The sequence below is a fragment of the Macaca fascicularis genome, chromosome 6, assembly GCF_037993035.2.
Source record: "Macaca fascicularis isolate 582-1 chromosome 6, T2T-MFA8v1.1".
Taxonomy (NCBI): Eukaryota; Metazoa; Chordata; class Mammalia; order Primates; family Cercopithecidae; genus Macaca; species Macaca fascicularis.
Genome location: NC_088380.1, coordinates 153,059,129 through 153,081,147, shown reverse-complemented (window position 1 = coordinate 153,081,147; position 22,019 = coordinate 153,059,129). Strand labels below are relative to the sequence as shown.

At 36.9% G+C, this 22,019-nt stretch overlaps 1 protein-coding gene across 2 annotated transcripts in view; it reads right to left on the bottom strand.

The window, feature by feature from the left end:
* Positions 1–2,333: 2,333 nt before the first annotated feature.
* RBM27 (RNA binding motif protein 27) overlaps positions 2,334–22,019 on the bottom strand; it is an 86,050-nt gene continuing 66,364 nt past the window's right edge. For both annotated transcript variants that reach the window (XM_005558140.4, XM_005558141.4), the window contains 6 exons: positions 20,996–21,070; positions 20,693–20,857; positions 18,934–19,038; positions 18,306–18,497; positions 7,433–7,543; positions 2,334–5,613 (listed from right to left, as the gene is read on the bottom strand). In XM_005558140.4, coding sequence (XP_005558197.1) covers positions 5,530–5,613; positions 7,433–7,543; positions 18,306–18,497; positions 18,934–19,038; positions 20,693–20,857; positions 20,996–21,070 — 732 coding nt within the window. In that variant the 3' untranslated portion in view covers positions 2,334–5,529. The remainder of the gene's footprint in view (positions 5,614–7,432; positions 7,544–18,305; positions 18,498–18,933; positions 19,039–20,692; positions 20,858–20,995; positions 21,071–22,019) is intronic.

Genomic DNA, 22,019 nt, shown 5'->3' with positions numbered 1-22,019 from the left:
AATAATTTATGCAGGAATACATGTTTACATAGATAAATAGGCAGCATTTGGTCTAAGAACTCAAACTGACTATGTGAGTAGTCTCAATCTTGAAGCGAAATTATCCTCAAGAAAAAATTAATTTGGCAAGGTCTGTATTAGGCCTTACTAATTAAATTTAAAATTAGAAGAAATATATCAATACCTCACAATAATAGAAGTCTGGAGGCAAACTAAGAAGTAAAATCGCAAGGATTTTAGGAAACTATTAATAAGACACTCATCTTTATAAGGTTTTTACAAAAGAGTGTTAACAATTTAATCAACAGAAACGGTTAAGTGCTGAAAAGGCTTGTTTCCGCCCCTATACTTGCCTTCAAAGAATACAGTAAATTACAATTTTGAACAATCAAGTGCTAAACCTGAACTCCAACTCTACATATTATTTTAAGAACTAGTAGGTCACCACATCAAACTAGTAAAACTATGAAGTTGGCTGGGGGTGGTAGCTCAAGCCTGTAATCCCAGCACTTTGGGAGGTCAAGGTTAGAGGATCACTTAAGGTCAGGAGTTCAAGACCAGCGTGGCCAACACAGTGAAACTTTGTCTCTACCAAAAATACAAAAATTAGCCAAGATTGTGCCACTGCACTCCAATCTGGGCAAAATAACAAGACTCTGTCTCAAAAACAACAAAAAACAAAAAATACCTCTATGTAGTGGTTAGAAAACTGAAGTGGAAGTGAGGTCAGAAATTCAGGCTTATCTTTATCTAAAACAAGCTAAGGGGTCTTCTTTCCTTGCTGCTCTTTCACAAAAGATAATTTAATATAAATGCAAAGACAAAGTAACAGCAATGTTAATCATGCTTATGTTAATGAACACCACCACCACCACAATAAGAAATGCTTGCAGAAGCTTAAGAGTAGATGCAAACACAAATAACTCACAATCTTCAAACACTATTCTGACCTTGATTTCACCCTGTATCAAATTGCCTATCTTAGAATGCTGGAATGGTTTAGTTAACCTAAGGTCAACTGCAGAACAGGGAAGAGGCCAAATGGTAGATGATCCTGTTGAAAGGAGAGATCTTGGCAATAAAATCAATTTAGCATAAATGAAGGTGATTCATAATACAAGCAGTAGCAGTAGATTGCCTTTTTTTTTTTTTTTTTCTTTTCTGGGTCAGTTTTGGTTGGTCTTTCAAATTAGGTCTTTGAGACTAAAAATGAACATAAAATGAGCAGCTCTACACAGCAAGGTAATGTTGGTCCATTTAGTCTAAAGCAACCCAATCATCCAATATCCCCACATGTTGATAAACACAATTGTATCTATGTTTACAGTAACATATCTAGATCCAGATTTGATTGTATGCTGGGGCTTATGATTCAAAATTTATCTTTGGCTTTAGTACAATTTACTTCAAAATCAGTAAAAATATCACATAAAATCATTAATTTCTGTTAATGAAAGCTCTGTTTTAGTAAAACATTTGATTTGTTCAATAGATGTAACTATGTTCAGAATTATGCCTCCTCCCTCCAAAAAAGTCCCAAAACTAATGTTTATTGTAAATATATTTAGGATTAATTATGATCTATTCAAAGCAATGGTGACAAACAGCTTATCTGCTATTTACATAATATATAAAATAAATTTTATTTGAAAAGAATGAAAATAAACTTTACTCTCGTTCTTTGAGTATTTTCTTGTATAAGCTGAAATTTAAAGAATGCTCCTTCTTAAACAATGCATAATCATTGGAAGGGGAATTTTATAATAGCATTTTTTTTAATGGTAAAACAAAGTGATACACTTCCCTTCTCTCTCATCACCACCCAGTCCTTAGTACATAAGATCACTACCTACTCCTGTTTGTCCCTTACAAATCTTCGTCACATTCAGAACTGATTTATCTTTAAATCATCTCTTGTAGGTGTTTTTTCCCTTCTCCTATTCTACTTAAGGAAAATGTCCCTCCTACAATTGGCAGGCATAATGAATATCCTCAAGACAACATTAAAATAATTGCTTTCATGAAACTGTTTTGTGCTTTTTATCTGGGATACCTAAGAACCATCCATGAACAAAATAATGTGGCTATCAAAGGTTACTTACAAGTAGCATTTTAATACCTTCTCTTTCATTCTCCAGGTTACTCTGTTGAGAAAGTTATCCTACTTAATATTTAATAGCCAGTGACTTCAAACCCAACTTCATATTGAATGACATTCTCTCGTTTATGAACACAACATAAAACACACATACATGGCCACTACTCACCCACTCTCACAAGCAAGCATACACACACATTTTCTTTCTTTCCAGAACAAGCCAGAATTACAGCTCTTTTGGTGATTGTTATAATTTTTGGAATGGTTCATAAATTTTCCAAATTCTTTTAAATTTGTATTACTTTCATCTTTTTTTCTTTTTTTTTCCAATTGTGAACCATTCCATATTGCATCTTTATTGCAAAAGTCAACATGCTTCTTAGAAATTCAGATTGTAATTGATAAAACAAACATTACATATATGAATTTAAATGTATAAACAGTTAGAAATTCAACAATATCTCCTATTATACTATTACACAAGATCACAATTTTGTAAAAACTATAATACAGGCATACTATACATCAAGAGGAACCACTATTCCTTTTCACATGATTTTTTTCTTTTTTGAAAAAAATGACTCATCACCAAGGACCCTTTTCACCTTAACAGGACTGCTTTCCAATTTATCATCTTAGCTGGTAACAATATTTCTTCAATGTTATACAATGAAATTGAGGGAAATTTTGCAATACTTGGGGTTACCTTTTTATCTTGGACAGTAATCCAGTAGTATATCAGGCTGACCTAATCAACTGGTGGCTATTATTGATACATATAAATGATGTCATACACATTAAGAGGAACAGAATTTGCCTTAGATGCTGTATGTTATTTCTGTAAATAAAGATGCCAAGAAAACATGTATGGCAGTTATTCACTTTTAAGTGAAATTCTAACAGCTGAAGATTCGATGGTGGAAGTAAAATATCCCAAAGGGGGCGGGGGATATATATAAACTATTTTACGCTAACCTTAAGTGTTCCAATATTATAATTAACTCACTTTAAATTCATCTTTGAGTCAAACATGTTTTAAAATTCTTTGAAAGCATACTTTTAAAGTATTTTTAGTCCTGTTTAAGGTGTACTGAAAACTTTTATAGAAAGGGCCTCAAATCTTACTGAAAAAACTGTTTTTCACTTTAACACATCTCTTTTTTATCCTCTGCCCCCAATACTAAAAAGTCAAATTTTCAACTTTTTACTGATAAGATGTTCATTTTGAGGTCAAAAAAATCATATGAAAAGGAATCTCATTCTGTTGAACTGTCAATCTACTGAAATTTTTCTTACAGTTCCATTTATTTACTGTAATTTTCAGTTTCCAAATACAAAAATACAACAATTCTTATTGAAATCTATACGCTGGTAGTTTTAGTACACAAAAAGAAAAAAAAAACAAAAAACAAAACACCCAAACAAATTATTTACAAAATTATACAGTTTAAGAAAAAGCTTTGTACAAAAAATATATAAATCCTTTGTTCCCTCTATCACGATTAAACTGTCAGGACTCAAAATATTCACCACAATGAATCTTTCAAAATATATACCGACTGAGCCACAGACATCAAGAAAAATTTCATTAGAGATGATGGAGGAGTAAGGAGCAAGATTGTGTACTCTAGATACACCATTCTAATGTTTTCCTTCTTTTATAAGCTTATTTTACCTTCAGTGTTACTAGAAATATAACAATAACCTAGAAAGAGGAAGTCCTTATTATTATGAAAGAAAATTATATGAACTTAAAAAGGACCCTGGTTTGACACATCAGTCCAGGAAAACACGTAGAAGAATAAAGATTATCAGAACATGGGATTTAACTTCTTATAGCTAAGTAAATCTAGAATCCTGATGGTTTTAAGTTCTTGAGTGAATAGTTTCTATTTTGAGAAATAGTCTTTACCTCAGCAAACAAAATCTTTGACATAGTGGTCACCAAGAACCTTTTGGAGCCAACAGGAGGTTTCAATTTTTCATACCACACATATATAAAAACAAAGATGTGTATATCCTTGAAAAAGTGATGGCCTATGTACATTAATCATTTTATTTTCCCAGGGGTCAGTACAGTGTAGTGTTGCTCCTCTGCTTTTCCATCTAACATTCAGAACACGAGGACATAAATTTACATATATATTTTACTTAACAGATACTCTATACAGTGTACAGTAAAAATGCACACAGGAAACTCTACTGAGGGATGCATATGTTCATGGATAGCAACAAACTACAAAATTATGAAAAAATAAGGTCATCTGATCAAAGTCATATATGACTCCCATTTATTACTAGTATACTCAGCCCTCAACCCCCTCCCACCCACCTCCCACCCCCAGTCACCTCACTATCATGGTTTTAATTTAGGAAAAGAATTTCAGACATTTTAAAACCCTTCTGTGTAACTATAACTGAACTGAAGCTTCAAAAGAGGGAGAAAAAAAAAAAAGCTGGTGATTCTCTTCTCCCCAAAATCCTTTCATCATTCTCATCAAAACATCACTTATTTATCCAGGTACTGGTTTGAACCTTTTATTGGAGACTGCCTGCGGTTGCCCAAATGAACCACTTATATCAATGATGACGAAAGTCAGGCCTATTAATAGAAAGGCAAGAGGAAGAAAAGGGGGATGAGAAAGGGGCAATAGGTGAAAGCCTTTTACATTCTGAGTTATAAAAATTTTTAAAAAGACCAGCCGAACCAGCGCTCACTAAATATCAAAGCAAACTAAGAATCAGTAGCTGGAAAAGTCCAGGAGTTCATATGACAAGAGAATGGAAATACTATAGAGCTAGCTACCATTGCTGTAGCATTTAAGAACACACAGTTTGTTGTGATTTTCACTGAAATAGTACTACCACACATAAAAACCATGAAAAACAAATTTAGACTGAATACAAATTGGGCTCCTCCAAAGTAAAAAAAAAAAATTAAAATAAACATATTTTTCTTCCAAGACCACTCTTGAAAGCAAAAGGGTATTTTAATTACAAATATTTCCTACTGTCTGATGACCCATCCATAATAACTGAGAGTTAAAAGATTACAGGTGATTTTGACATTTAATTAAACTTTATCAGTAGATTATAATCCAAAATAAAATTTCTGAACACCCTGTCATTTACATCATAATCCAACACCAATAGCAACAAAAAAAAGGTGGTGTGGAAAATAAGGCTCTAGAGATTATCCATGTCATTGCTGTGGATCTTCACAACTGTGTAAAAGTCACTAGGCCTTTGGTGCTTTAATATCATGTACAGTTATGAGATGTGTTTAAATAGCAAACTTGCTGTTCTTGAACCTACTGTGTTGAAAAGAAAAATAAAAAAAATTTTTTTGGCTCATTGACTTCTTTTAAATAATTTTTAAAAGTTGTTCTTCTAAACAATATTCCTAAAAATTATACAGCTAGCATCAGATTTCATCTTCGCCATGAGCGAGACTCATATTCATCTTCATCTTCATCGTCATCATCAGGCAAAAACAAATCTGAGGTTTCTGTTTCCTGAAGAAAGAGAGGTTAAAATCTGTTTAGTGGCACAAGAATGGTAAGTAAAATGCTTTTTACGCCAAAGGACAAACAGGGTAGTATATAAAGCCCAGGCTAGATTTCATAAGGGATGCATGCAGGAGTATCTTTCAGGGCAAAAAAAAAAAAAAAAACAACCCCAAAATATTTTTGTAAATGAATATAAATTCTTCTCCCCTGCTAATTTTGCTACTTTTAATAGGAGATTTCTACTCTAACATCATCAGGAAAATAATGTGGACATTTAGTACAGAAAATTAAAGACTATGAGATACATTTCTGATAAATTAAAATTAATTTTATTCTATTAAAAATTAGGAAAATAGGCCGCCGCGGGCATCTGACAAAACACACCAAGTTCGTGCGGGACATGATTCGGGATGGGTGCGGCTTTGCCCCATACGAGCGGCGTGCCATGGAGTTACTGAAGGTCTCCAAGGACAAACGGGCCCTCAAACGTATCAAGAAAAGGGTGGGGACACACATCCGCGCCAAGAGGAAGCGGGAGGAGCTGAGCAACGTAAAGGCCGCCCTGAGGAAAGCTGCTGCCAAGAAAGACTGAGCCCCCTCCCCTGCCCTCTCCCTGAAATAAAGAACAGCTTAACAGAAAAAAAAAAAGAATTAGGAAAATAAATGACCAAACACCTAAATCTTTGTTTTATATCCATCCAATCGTTTGTGAGAGGTGAATATACTAGCTTCCCCATGACACTGATATTCCAAATCTTACATAAAAATCTAAAATCTTAGACAAAGTAGATGTATCTGCAAACACTACCCAAACATCATGACTTTTTTTTTTCTTTTAATCTGGGGAAATTTCTGCTTTTGCTGTGTAAAATTACCCATATAGTGAGAAGACACTTGATCAAACTATAAATGCTAGGCATCTTTTAAAACCAAGATTGTCATATAAATCAGGAAAACCTCGCAATGTAGCCTAAGTGCTCACTAAATAAACTAATGATAAATAACAGAAGTAAAAAAGCAAAATAAATTCTCATATATTTTAAGAAGTTGAGGCCGGGCGCGGTGGCTCAAGCCTGTAATCCCAGCACTTTGGGAGGCCGAGACGGGCGGATCATGAGGTCAGGAGATCGAGACCATCCTGGCTGACACGGTGAAACCCCGTCTCTACTAAAAAATACAAAAAACTAGCCGGGCGAGGTGGCGGGCGCCTGTAGTCCCAGATACTCGGGAGGCTGAGGCAGGAGAATGGCGTGAACCCGGGATGTGGAGCTTGCAGTGAGCCGAGATCTGGCCACTGCACTCCAGCCTGGGCGGCAGAGCGAGACTCCGTCTCAAAAAAAAAAAAAAAAAAAAAAAAAAAAAAAAGAAGTTGATTATTCAGTACTTTTGTTATTGAGGTCTTTAGTTTTCCAATTCTTTCCTCTATGTTCAATTTCTGCACACTCATTTTAACTAATTGTACACAGAAGGAAAATAAGAAACTCAAATCTATTACTATGGAACTTGAATAAAAAAAAGAGAAACCGACCAATTAAAGCTTAATTTGTTTATGTAATCTCTGACTTTATTCATCAGAATAAAAATTTCTAAAGCCCAAATAAATCCAATATAAATGTAAATAAAAAAGAACAGTCTTTCCTATACCAGAAGAAAATAATCCCCAAGACAGCTTTTTATGTCTCTAGACCTGTTTTAATTCTCTAATAAACATCGAAACTGGTCTTAACCCAGTATTTATTTTTAAATTTATACTATTTAATATCATAAAAAATACACAATTGAAAAGTGATCTAATTCAACTCTTATTTCCAACCATTAAATTTACCTCCTCCTTGACTTCTTCTTCTTCAGTCTCAGTGGATATAGATGGTACCTTGGGCTTGTGCCATGATATCTGTAGCCGACGGTCTTTAAATTTTGGCCCTTGGTTTGCAGCCTAAAATATATATTAGAAGAACATACAAGTTTGCACTCCAATTACTAATGATTTTTGCAAATTCTGTGTTATTTAAAAAGTATAATATAGGGCAGGGGAGAAATCTGTTAAGGTGGCTCTACAATCTCCAATGAGAGCTAAAAAACAAAATAAAGTCCCTTTTAATTAGAGCAACTATATATTCTGGTTTGCCTAGGATAACCCATGGTTTATATCTGCGTTAGGTACATGTTAGCATCTGTTTTGGTTGAAGTAATACTTTTTTTTCTAAGTACAGTTGCTCTACTTACAGAAGTCATGATGAGGACAAGAAATATTCTTAATACATGTATTGACTTTTGGCTTTGATATCTACATACATAGACTCAAACCTTAGAAATAAGTAATTTTTTTAAAGGTGAATCATCTGCTTATTCATCTCACTGCATCTCTTACAGCCCCACCTATGTTTGATAAAGTTCTTCCTATTTCCAATTCTGAAATGCTATACATTAATAAGCACCTCCCAGCTCATCTATGCATTCAGTAAACATTAAATACACCTAATAATATCCTAACTCATAAAACTGCTCCGTTTCAAATGTGTTACTTGGTACTAATTTTTAAACATTTTTTTCTCCCCAGCAAATTCCAATAAGGGAAAGCAAATTTTAAAGACAAAGCAACACAGACAAGGGAACAGGGATCCAAAGTTTCAAAAAAGTAAAAGCTTAGCCATCCCTAAAGCTTTCCTATCAAAGGTCCTCATTTATAGAACTGAGGGTTCTGAAAAACATAACAGAAGAGACTCTTTTTTATTTGGGCTTTCATTCTAGTCTATCTAGCAAAAATCATTGTTAAACCTCTTGAAGCATTTGCCAAATGTTTCCATAAAACACTTGGAGCATAGCATGGTGTGAATGTACATTAGGGCAGACTCATAAATCCATTACTGCCTGCACAGACTTCATCCTATGTTCTAAGAGAAAAATTCCCACCATTCCTTGCAGGGTCTAAATGCTTATAACCTAACACAAAACATTATGACTCATGGGACATACCAAACTGATGTATCAAAATAGCCCTACCAAATATATATATGTACCTTTTCTTTTCTTTTTGAGACAGAGTCTTGCTCTGATTCCCAGGCTGGAATGCAGTGGGAAGATCACACTCACTGCAGCCTTGACTCCCTGAGTCCACGTGATCCTCCCAGTTCAGCCTCCCAAGTAGCTGAGACCACAGGCATGCATCACCTCACCTGGCTAATTTTTTTAGTTTTATAGACGGGGTCTCCCTATGTTGCCCAGGCGGGTCTCAAACTCTTAGGCCCAAGCAATTCTCCCACCTCAGCCTCCCAAAGTGTTGGGATTACAGGCATGAGCCACAGCACCTGGTCTATATTTACCATCTTTTAAAAATCAGGTAATGTATGTAATAGAGATCCTTTACCCTTCCTCTATCCTTTAACACACAGCCCAATTACAGAGAGGCTTTCCCTGCTTGTTTTGTTCATTTCTATATTATTTGAATTTCTAAATAAAAATGCATTACTTTTATAATCAGAAAAAGTAATAAAGATTTTTAAATCTGTAATAACCGTGTTGCTCTCCAAAGAGGATAAGAGCTCTGTCCTCCAAAAGGAATAAGGCATTAAATGTATTGCATACACATTATTAAAGGAAGAACCAGAAATGTATATGCAGTCTGAAATTAAGAAAAATTTCTACTATCTAACTTAACAAATCAAATCAGCAATTAGAATAAAGATATGACGCTACCAAGTTAAGAATTCTCATACACAAATGGTGAGAATCTCAAACTGATTCTAAACTGGTAAGAATCTAAAACTGATGGGGTTCACTACGCAATTCCACATACAGTCATCATTTGGTGTTTCTGGGGGACTGGTTCCAGGACTCTCTGTGAATACCAAAATCCATGAATGCTCAAGTCATTTACATAAAAGTGTAGTATTAGCATATAACCTACACACATTCTCCCATATACTTTGAATCCTCTCTAGATTACTTATAATACCTAATACAATGTAAATGCTATGTAAATAGTTGTTATACTATATTGTTTAGGGAATAATGACAAAAAATGTACATGCTCAGTACAGATGCAACCATTCATTTTTTTCCTAATATTTTTGATCCAAAATTGGTTTAATCCATGGAGGTGAAACCCACACATATGAAGGTCCAACTGTATATCCAAGAGAAATGTGTGTACATGTGTAGTTAAAAACATGTATAAGATAGCAACACTGCTTACAAAAGCCACAAAGTAGAAATAACCCAAATATCCATCAATAAGAGGATGAGGCTGGGCACGGCAGCTGGCACCTGTAACCCTAACACTTTGGGAGGCCGAGGTAGGGGGATCACCTGAGGTCAGGAGTTCAAGACCAGCCTGGCCAACATGGAGAAACCCCATCTCTACTAAAAATACAAAAATTAGCCAGGTGTAGGGGTGCATGCCCATAATCCCAGCTACTCATGAGGCTGAGGCAGGAGAATCGCTTCAACCCAGGAGGCAGAAGTTGCCGTGAGCCGAGATCGCGCCACTGCGATCCAGCCTGGGCAACAGAGTGAGACTCCATCTCAAAAAAAAAAGAGGATGAAAAATAAACTATAGTATATTGATGCAACTATTATATAGTAATAAAAATGGCAAATTAATGTTACATGTAAAAACATGAATAAGTCTCACAAACATTAAACAGAAGAAGCCAAGCACAAAAGAATACACACTGTGTGATTCCATTTATATAACATTTTAAAAACAAGCAGAATACTACTGTAATATTTAGGAATGCTCATTTAGGTGATAAAACTACGGTCAATTCTCATTACGTGCAGTAGTTACGTTCTAAAAAGTTGATGCAAACATTTAATTGGCAAATACTGAGCCACTAATCATAGGGGAAATAGAATTAGATTCTTACGAGCCTCTAGAGCAACCTTGTCCAACCTGAGGCCCACGGGCCACATATGGCCCAGGATGGCTTTGAATGCAGCCCAACACAAATTTCGTAAACTTTCTTAAAACACTATGAGATTTTTACTTTTTTCCGCTCATCAGTTATCATTAGTGTTAGTGTATTTTATGTGTGACCCAAGACAATTCCTGTTCTTCCAATGTGGCCCAGGGAAGCCAAAAGACTGGACATCCCTGCCTTAGAGGGTCACAACATTTTTGTCAGCTTATCAACACATACTTTGGTTTTATGTGTTTCCATTGACAGACATCTTATTTAATACGTATTACTGATTCATTAACATTGAACTCATGGCCAAAAGCACTGACTTACGCCTGAACAAAGCTTAACTAACACATGTATCTTTGTAAGGCACATCACAGCCTTGCACTTAGGAACACTAGACAGGACTTTAGAACTACATTCAGGGGCCATTTAAAATAAAACAGTGTAATCACCAAGAAAACAAAAAAAATTGAGAAAAATGTGGCACTAAATAGACTGCAAAGGCCGGGCATGGTGGCTCATGCCTGTCATCCTAGCACTTTAGGAGGTTGATGTCAGGAGTTTGAGACCAGCCTGGCCAACATGTGAAACCTCGTCTCTGCTAAAAAATACAAAAATTAGTGTGGTGGTGGGCGCCTATAATCCCAGCTACTAGGGAGGCTGAGGCAGGAGAATCACTTGAACCCGGGAGACGAAGGTTGCAGTGAGCCAAGATCGCGCCACTGCACTCCAGCCTGGGAGACAGAGCGACACTCTGTCTCAAAAATAAAAAATAAATGAATAATAAAATAAATAGACTGCAAAAGGGGCATTTGTTTACAGTATAAAAGCTTAAACAAGAAGGCATAGTGCCACCTTATTTCTATCTCAGCTGAAAACGGGCACATGAGGGGACTGGCAACTGTGTGTATGTCTGAGAAAGACCACGAAAGCAGAAGTACTGATTTTGGGGTTACAAATAAATTTCAGCGAGTAGATGAACTGGCAAATATGGAATCTGAAAATAATAAGGATTGACTGTATAAAGAAAGCAAGGTGTTCATCATAAAGTGAGGCTAACGGTTACTGCTCTGAGAAGGAGAGAAGGTAGATAGAGGCTGGGAGAAGCAACAAAGGGGATTGGGGTATTGGAAATGTTCTATTTCTTGACCTGAGGAATAAGTATATTAGGTATTTGTCTTCTGATAAATCACTGAACTGTATGTTTATGATCAGTTTAGTTGGTTTTTATAAACTTTTTTAGGTGACTATAGGTATAACCTTTAAAAATTTTAAGGAAATAGGCTGGCTGCGGTGGCTTATGCCTATTATCCCAGCCCTTTGAGGCTGAGGCAGGTGGATCACCTGAGTTCAGGAGTTTGAGACCAGCCTGGCCAACATGGTGAAACCTCATCTCTACTAAAAACACAAAAATTAGCCAGGCGTGGTGGCGCATGCCTATAATCCCAGCTACTCGGGAGGCAAAGACAGGAGAATCCCTGAACCTGGGAGGTGGAAGATGCAGAGGGTTGGGATTGCACCACTGCACTCCAGCCTGGGTGACACGTGACTTGAGACTCTGTCTCCAAAAAAAAAAAAAAATTAAAGAAATATCAGATAGCTAAGATTTTTATGTGAAAAAGGCAAGGTTTGGAACACAGCCCTGTATTTATAATATGATCACATTTTGGTAAATGTTTTTAAAGTAAGAAGCTTTATATATGTATTCTTACATACATAGTATTTTTCTATAAAGATACCTAAGAATAGTGACTATCTTTTAAGAATGGACAAAGATGAATAAAAGGGAGATTTTAGTTTTATTAGTCATACTTTTTTTTTTTTGGGAGACAGAGTCTTGCTCCATTGCCCAGGCTGGAGTGCAGTGGCGCAATCTGGGTTCACTCCAACCTCCACCTCCTGGGCTCAAGCAATTCTCATGCCTCAGCCTCCCGAGTAGCTGTGACTACAGGCAGATGCCACCACATCCGGCTAATTTTTGTATTTTTTGTAGAGACAGGGTTTTGCCATGTTGTTCAAGCTGGTCTCGAACTCCTGAGGTAATGTGATCCACCTGCCTCGGCCTCCCAAAGTGCTGTGATTATAGGCATGAGCCACCATACCCAGCCCTAGTCATCCTTTTAACCATTTGCATATATTATATTTTTATAAGGTTTTTTTTTTTTTTTTTTTTTTGAGACAGAGTCTCGCTCTGTCTCCCAGGCTAGAGTGCAGTGGTGCCATCTCGGCTCACTACAACTTCCACCTCCCAGGTTTAAGCGATTCTCCTGCCTCAGCCTCCTGAGTAGCTGGGAGTACAGGCGCATGCCACCATGCCTGGCTAATTTTTTGTATTCTTAGTAGAGACGGGGCTTCACTGTGTTAGCCAGGATGGTCTCAATCTCCTGACCTCGTGATCTACCCACCTCGGCCTCCCAAAGTGCTGGGATTACAGGCACGAGCCACCGCACCCGGCCCTAAAAAGTACTTTTTCAAAAAATCTAGGATTAATCTCTTAACATATCTGTTACTTATTAAAGTACCTAATTGTTCTACACATACATATATATTCTCTCATATACACATCTAAATATGGTTTAAAATGATAAAATATTGGGAAAAAATGGGATGTCCATCAATATAGGGCAGTTCAAATGTAGTACGATACATCTGTGCGATGAAATACCACGCAGTCATTAAAAAGAACGAAGCAACACCACATGCACTAGCATAGAACAATCTAGCAGTCTAATATATATGAAGTAAAAAGTACATATGGCAAAAGGGTGTTGTATAACATGCTACCATTTTTATAAAAGAGAGAACAAATAATATATATATATAGTGAGAGAGTATCTTTAAGCAGATATATGAGAAACTGGTAACAATAATTGTCCACAGGGAGTGAAATTGAGTGACTGGAGGTAGAAGGGAATCTTATTTTTCATTGTATACACTTTTACTTCTTTTTCATTTTGTTTATATGTGTTGGCCAAGGAAATAATTCAAATAAAAATATATATATGTGAATATGAGATCAACTATATATACCATAAATTAAAAATTATATGCATATTAGGGTTCTTGGTAGAAGCTGCTCTAAGAGAAATTCATGTAGTCCAGTCATTTTCCCAGATTAGAAATTGACACCCAATCTATGCTAGTCATCATATATCAATCAACTGACTGACAGATAAAAAAACAAACTTCAAGTCTATATGAGGGAGAGCAAACACGTACTCTCATCCAATGTCACTACAAGTACAAATTAGTACAACAGTCTGAAGGGTTATTTGGCGAGCTGTACCAAAATTTCAATGCCTGCCTTTGATCCAGTTATCTCCTTCCTAGGAATCTACCTAAAGCAGTGGTTCTCAATTGGAGACATCACTCTAGCAGGTATTTTGGTAGTCACAGTGACTGAGAAGCACTTATTGGCAATTAATAGGTGGTAGCCAGGGGTGCCAGAAGTTTTACAATGTGCAGCACTGTCCCACATAATGAAAAATTATCGGCCAGGCATGGTGGCTCACGCCTGTGATCCCAACACTTAGGGAGGCTGAGGCGGGCGGATCACGAGGTCAGGAGATCGAGATCATCCTGGCTAACACAGTGAAACCCTGTCTCTACTAAATATACAAAAAATTAGCCAGGGGTGGTGGCGGGCAACTGTAGTCCCAGCTACTCAGGAGGGTGAGGCAGGAGAATGGCGTGAACCCGGGAGGAGGAGGTTGCAGTGAGCCGAGATCATGCCACTGCACTCCAGCCTGGGTGACAGAGCGAGACTCCGTCTCAAAAAAAAAAAAAAGAAAAATTATCCCAGTAAATATGCCAAATCTAACACGATGTATATAACATTGTTCATAATAGTGAAATAGTAAACAACCTACCTAATTCATCAATAGGGAGTTGTACATAAAAATTATGGCATATTCTTACAATAGAATGCCTTTAAATAAGACAAATGTATACCTATATTCATAAACATGAACAATTCTCCATGATACACTACGGATGAAAAAACAAACTCCAAAACAGCATAGGTAGTATGTATACGTATGACAGATACAGGTGCTAGAAAGATGTTCATAAAAATGTAATTGATAAGATTTCAAATTCGTTGTGCCTTCTCCTTTATAATCTGTATTGTTTGAATGTTTTAAAAGCATCATCTTTGTAAAGAAATTTTCAAAATTAAGAGAAAAAAATTAAGGCAGTTTAGAGTTTCAATGTCTTTATGGGTCATAGAATTACTATTGCCATATTTCACTCCTAGAACTAGCTACGAAAATTATATTTTCACCTGAAGAATCCTGATCACAGTAAAGCGTGCAGAAAAGGTAAACTCCTGATCACTTGTGACAGATAACAACAGTAAATGGTCATGGCTCACAAATCACCTATATTATCTTTTAATTTTTAAGTTGTTTTGTAAAGATAGGGTCTCACTATGATGCCCAGGTTGGTGTTGAACTTCTGGGTTCAAGCAATCCTCCCACCTCAGCCTCCCAAAGTGCTGGGATTACAGGCAGGTGCCACTACGCCAGGCCTACATTACTCTTTTAACAAGGTCTGATGAAGGGCAATCAATGAAGCACTATCTAAAAAACTTTCTCCACATGTTAAATACAAAGAAAAGGCTAATTTTTGTTGTGGAAAGCACAAAAGAAAACTATTTGCCTAACTATAAGGTATCATTTCCATGTACAGTAACATTCTCAAATATATTTTTCATATACTTGGAAGGTGGGGGAAAATCCCTGTCTAGAGAGGCTGTGGGGAAAACCTAACTATGTGCGAAGTCTTTAGTAATTACAGCAGAAATACTCAGTTGCCTTATATGAAGTTTCAGGAATGGCAGGAGTGAGAAATTAGAGGTTTTATCCAGTAAGAATATAAAAATTATAACAAATTATATAAATATTGTGGGAGCACAGGTTCTAAACAGTACTTTAGAGATAAACCTCTTTCTTAAGACTCAAAGGGACTTCTGGCTAAAGATGGGGAACTGACCATCTGTGGTATGCAATTTCATACCCTTCCCCAGACCCCCACTGAAATGACAGTAGAATAATTTATTTTTTTAAGGTATAAATTTGTAAGAAAAAAATAAAACACAACAAGGTCAAAAAAAATGGAGCGGTGGGAAGCAGAAAGACTAATGGGAAGTCAATATATAATGCTTAAAATTTAAAAATCAAAGCCGGGCACGGTGGCTCAAGCCTGTAATCCCAGCACTTTGGGAGGCTGAGACGGGCGGATCACAAGGTCAGGAGATCGAGACCATCCTGGCTAACACGGTGAAACCCCGTCTCTACTAAAAAATACAAAAAACTAGCCGGGCGAGGTGGCGGGCGCCTGTGGTCCCAGCTACTCCGGAGGCTGAGGCAGGAGAATGGCGTAAACCCGGGAGGCGGAGCTTGCAGTGAGCTGAGATCCGGCCATTGCACTCCAGCCTGGGCAACAAGAGCAAAACTCTGTCTCAAAAAATAAATAAATAAATACGTTTTTAAAGGCAGCAAAACACTGTCAAACATTTACACGGTTATCATTTTTCACTATTACATGCACTATAATGAGCATATTTATAGCTGCCATTTGCATACAACCATAACCCACTTATGGTAAGTTCTTAGACTATTGAAGAGCAAACTCTGAAGGACTCCAGAATTCGATTCCGAATAACTTCATTAAAATCCATCCATCATTTTTTCATATAGATACGGCTCACCCATGATCCTTTCATAATCATTAAGAATAGAAGAATATTTAAAATACAGATTTTACCTTGGCCTCTGTGAGATACAAAAGACCTTGAAGAACAGTTTCCTTTTATGTTTGCTAACTCTATTCACAATAATGCCTAAGCATATGTATTTCTGTATTTCAAAGAAAGCATACTATATTGCCCAAGTAGTTATTATTAGGGAAGCATGCTCCTCGTACTCAAGACCCTATCTGACAGCACGCTATCAAACAAGAAAACAAAAGAGCCATCCAAACCAAAGGAAGTGTTTTGTTCCTAAGTTACCTCATCTGCCTTAGCTTTGCTTGCTCTTTTCCTAAGTGTCAAGACATAACCACATCTGCCAACTGAATGCCACACTGCAGACTTGTCAGGTACATGTACATAAAAATTGGTTATTATTAGATGCTTTAGAATGGTTCTACTTTTCAGAAGGAAAGAGATCCATTTGAGCATGACTTCTGGGTTAAATTTTAAACATCTACATATAGTCTCCAGTGACCATAGGAATGAACATGTAGCTGTCTTCCTAGTAAGATTAACTATTTTTTGTAACTGAAACTTTCTGCAATGAGTCAAATTTGTAGAAATTCTGCTTCACATAATCCAATATCACCTCACCAGAACTGGTATTCGTTCTACATGACCAATTTATTTGGCAAGGAGATTTTAATTTTATAAACTAAACCTTAAAAGACAAAAATCAACATTCGGGCAGCCTTCACAAAAATACCCTGCACTTGTATAGTGCTTCGCCATCCTCTTTACTCCTCAAGAAGTCACTTAGAGCTATCCTCCCACTTTACAAAAACGGCAAATAAGGGTTACACCAGGGAAAGAACTGGGTCAAGAGTGAACCATTCATAACCCAGAGGACATTCAAATGTGGAATGTCCTTTTCATAACAGCCTATCTTCCCCAAGAATCAGGATGAAACAAGGTTAATGGGCATCAAACTAATAAAAACACTTGAAGTGAAGCCTTGCTCTTTATGATTTCCCTCACTATCTTTAATATTTTTTGTTTTCTTTTTGAGATGGAGTTTCGCTATTGTGGCCCAGGCTGGAGTGCAATGGCACTCTCTCAGCTCACTGCAACCTCTGCCTCCCAAGTTCAAGCAATTCTTCTCCCTCAGCTTCCCAAGTAGCTGGGATTACAGGTGCATACCACCACACACAGCTAATTTTTGTATTTTTAGTAGAGATGGGGTTTCATCATGTTGACCAGGCTGGTCTCAAACTCCTGACTGACCTCAGGTCATCCACCTGCCTCAGCCTCCCAAAGTGCTGGGATAACAGGCATGAGCCACTGTCCTGGGCCATCTTTAACATTTAATAGGGCTAAAAATATTTCCTCTCAAAAGAGTTGTTTGAGGAATAGGGAACCTAGTTATCTTGGTTCCACTATTTATTAATTATATGATTGCTGTTGACATTTTAAGTTGTGGTGTTCACATCTGTTGTACACATAGGATTTCACATGTATACCGTTTTACATGTATTTCACATTTATACAGTCATTTAAAATTAAATGCTATCATGTATGAAAATGTTCTAGCACAAATAATGCTCAATAAAATATTTACTGAATGAATGAGTGCCTGGAAAGAGTATATACTGCATATGTCCAAAACAGTAAAGACATTTGCCTGTAGCAAACCTATCTGCATGTTTGCCTAAAAGTAAGGGGTTGTCACTACATACAGAATATAACTAAATATACCTGTTATCCTAATAAATTCTTTCTTTGAATTTTGCCTCTATCCCAGACTGTTTCACTATTAACTGTAAATACCTGGTAAGCCATGTAATAAACCTAAAACAAGCATTAAGTATAGCTTTGAAACAACTTGTCACTACAAATGCACTTAAGTGGAGTATTATGGAATCAAAAGCAAGAGCTGCTTCTTGACTTTTAAATATATTAAATAGGCATTTGGTAGTATTCATGTTTTTTACAACTGATTTTTCTAATCTACAAAACATTTGACATTTATACACACTGCAGCAAGGAAAATGATGAACACAGTGTTTTTACAGTTAGCATTTGCTGTTTTAAAAACTTACTGAGAAATGTTGAAGCAAGTCTTCTTTTTCTTCCTCAATGAATCCTCCAACTGTTAGTGCTTTGGGGCGATGGTCCACCACCATGTGATTTAGTGAGCCCCTTCCTCTTCCTCCACGCCCTCGGCCTCTTCCTCGACCTTGAGAGGACATGGTCTTTCCTCGACCCACAGGTAAAATACCTAACCGTGCAGCCTGAATAACAACAAAAAGTAGAATGCAGCATATATTGTTAGACTAAACCTTAAAAACAAAGGAAAACTTTTTTTTTCTTTTATTTTTTGAGATGGAGTTTCACTCTCGTTGCCCAGGCTGGAGTGTGATGGCGTGATCTCGGCTCACTGCAACCTCTGCCTCCCAGGTTCAAACGATTCTCCTGCCTCAGCCTCCCGAATACCAAGTAGCTGGGATTACAGGTATGCGCCACCACACTGGGCTAATTTTGTATTTTTAGTAGAGACAGGGTTTCTCCATGTTGGTCAGGCTTGTCTCAAACTCTTGACCTCACGTGATACACCCACCTCAGCCTCCCAAAGTGCTGGGATTACAGGTGTCAGCCACCATGCTGGCCAAAGGAAAACTTTTTTGAGATGTTAAATGTGGTGGGGCACTAACTCCTTTTAAATCTCACCTCAACCTGTAACTGACTGAGTTTTTTCCGTAATTCTGTGGTGTCTTCTCCTGAGGACAGCCTCTTGTGGAGGTCCAGTTCAGTATCTAATAACTCCTTCTGGGCCTTTGGAAAAATTGAAAATAAAAAGGTATTTTTTAGATAACTTACAAGATCTTCTCCAGAACATTATAGTTACACAATGACACAGAGAATGAGAGGATGCAATAAACATGGGTGTTTTGAAAAAACTAACTTTACAGATATAGTAGTGTCAACATGTAAAAAGTAAATGGGTATCAGTGAGAAATAGTAAGCATTAGACGGCTTAAAAATCAGATCCTAGGAACAGACACCTGAGATGAGGGAGCTCAGAATAACTGTCACATAATAAAGTATCACAAATGAAACACAAAAGAGCAAAATAAATTATATAGTAAAAATGTATTTATAGTACAAAAGTAACAGCTACATAATTATTACCAGATTGGAATCCATAACTGTTGCCATTCTCTTTTTTATTAGAGACAAATTATTTATCAGTCTTTAAGAGACATGACTGCCAGTGATATTTTTCACCTCTTTAATTTTTAAAATGTGCATATATATTTTCTATTAATTAGAAAAAAATTCAATAAAAAACATTTTTATTATACTTTTAAGAAGAAATCTTAAACATTTTATGTTTCTATACTGATAGAGAACCATAATTTCAAATTTAATGTAATATTGCATATAACAATTTACATTCTACATATCTGACAAATTTATTACCAGTTCTGAGAGGACTAGAATTGTCTATAATCACACCACAGAACTGTGGTATAATGGAACCACTGTCTAAACCAAGTACAGGCAAGGAAACAGATAGAAATTAATAAAATTAGACTTAAATAGATCTAGAACTTCTGATTATTCTTTTTAATAACATGCCACATTTTTACTCATATGAATAGGCCAGGCTACTTTTTTAAAAGGATGGTTTTATTACAATACTATTACAGCATTAAAAAAAACACTGCTGAAATGGGAAATACCTCTTTCACTACCATCACTCTAACAGTGTCATCTTCAGCAGGGAACCAAAATATTCAGTTAAAAAACACATCTCTGTTCAAACAGGGTATTATGAACCTCTTCCCAAAAAGGGTACAGAGAATCTGTACAAACACTTAAAAAAAAATTGTGGCAGCTGGGTGCAGTGGCTCACACCTGTAATCCCAGCACTCTGGGAGGCCAAAGTGTGAGGACTGCATCTGAGGCAAGCCTGGGCAATATAGTGAGACCTTGTCTCCTTAAAAAAAAAAAAAAAAAGGCCGGGCGCGGTGGCTCAAGCCTGTAATCCCAGCACTTTGGGAGGCCAAGACGGGCGGATCACAAGGTCAGGAGATCGAGAGACGATCCCGGCTAACACGGTGAAACCCCGTCTCTACTAAAAAATACAAAAAAATAGCCGGGCGAGGTGGCGGGCGCCTGTAGTCCCAGCTACTCGGGAGGCTGAGGCAGGAGAATGGCGTAAACCCAGGAGGCGGAGCTTGCAGTGAGCTGAGATCCGGCCACTGCACTCCAGCCTGGATGACAGAGCAAGACTCCGTCTCAAAAAAAAAAAAAAAAAAAAAAAAAAAGTACTATAATCAGGATATATTTAAGTACAATAATTGTTTGCCTATATTCCTATTAGGATATTAGCTACCTAAGGGTTCCATTGTACTTTCAAGGTGCCAGGCACGTGGTAGATGTTCAATAACCCTATGTTAAATAAAAAAATGCAAATAGATACCTCTGTTTTTGTCTTCACTTTAGATGGTGTGGAGACTGCAGAAGATGTTTTTAATTCATCTTTTAATTGTGAGATCTTCTCTCCAAGCTCTTTCAAAGTCTTCATTATATTTGCTCTTTCTTCTGGTTTCATGTTTTTGTTTTTTTCTAACTTGGATATTAACATCTACGAAATAAACAGAAAAAGGTAAAACCATGCTTAATAAACTTTAATATAAAGAAGACTTTAAAAATCACGAATAATACTTTTAAAATCAATTCTATACATCAATTCTAGCATGCAAATAATGAGTTCTTGTTTTACCTTTTGGCATTCTATTTGTTTTTCTAACACTTCTTGTCTTTTTTTCCTCATATCTTGTTGTAACTTCATTGCTTCCTATATAAGTGAAAAAGAAATTAATACAGATAACATAATTTGCCACCATTCTCAACTCATTTTTTCTGGGTCCTCCCTGAGACAGACTGTCCCCCTAATAAAAAAATAGCTGACACCAAAGATGAAACCTTTGAGTATATTTTCTCTAACACTTTCAACATAATAGAGTTTATAACTGTACTTAAAAAATATTTAAAATATTGGACCTAATTAGCTATCTCTATGAGATTTATTGACTTGAATGACCTGAATGTCCTTATGAAGAAAAACAAAAGTTGTTTTCACTTGCCAATGTAATAAGCTAAATCCTTATTTTTGAAGTTTAAAGTTTAAAAATGTGAGGCTAGGCATGGTGGCTCAACCTGTAATCCTAGCACTTTGGGAGGCTGAGGTGGGAGGATTGTTTGAGTCCAGCCTCAGCAACAGAATGAGACCCTGTCTCTACAAAACAATGAACAAAATTAGCCGGGGCACGGTGGCACATGCCTACTCAGCTACTCAGAAGGCTAAGGTGAGAGGATCATTTGAGCCTGGTACATCAAGGCTGCAGTGAGCCATGATCATGCCACTGTACTCAACCTGAGCCACAGAGACCTCGTCGAAAAGAAAAGAAAAGAAAAAGAAAAAAATGACATGCAGCTATAGGTTAGAAATGATAGAGTAGGCCGGGAACAGTGGCTCACACTTGTAATCCCAGCACTTTGGGAGGACGAGGCAGGTGGATCACCTGAGGTCGGGAGTCCAAGACTAGCCTGACCAACATGGAGAAAATCCGTCTCTACTGAAAATACAAAATTAGCCGGGGTGTGGTGGCGCATGCCTGTAATCCCAGCTACTCTGGAGGCTGAGTGAGGAGAATCACTTGAACCTGGGAGGCGGAGGCCGTGGTGAGCTGAGACCATGCCATCGCACTCCAGCCTGGGCAACAAGAGCGAAGCTCTGTCTCAAA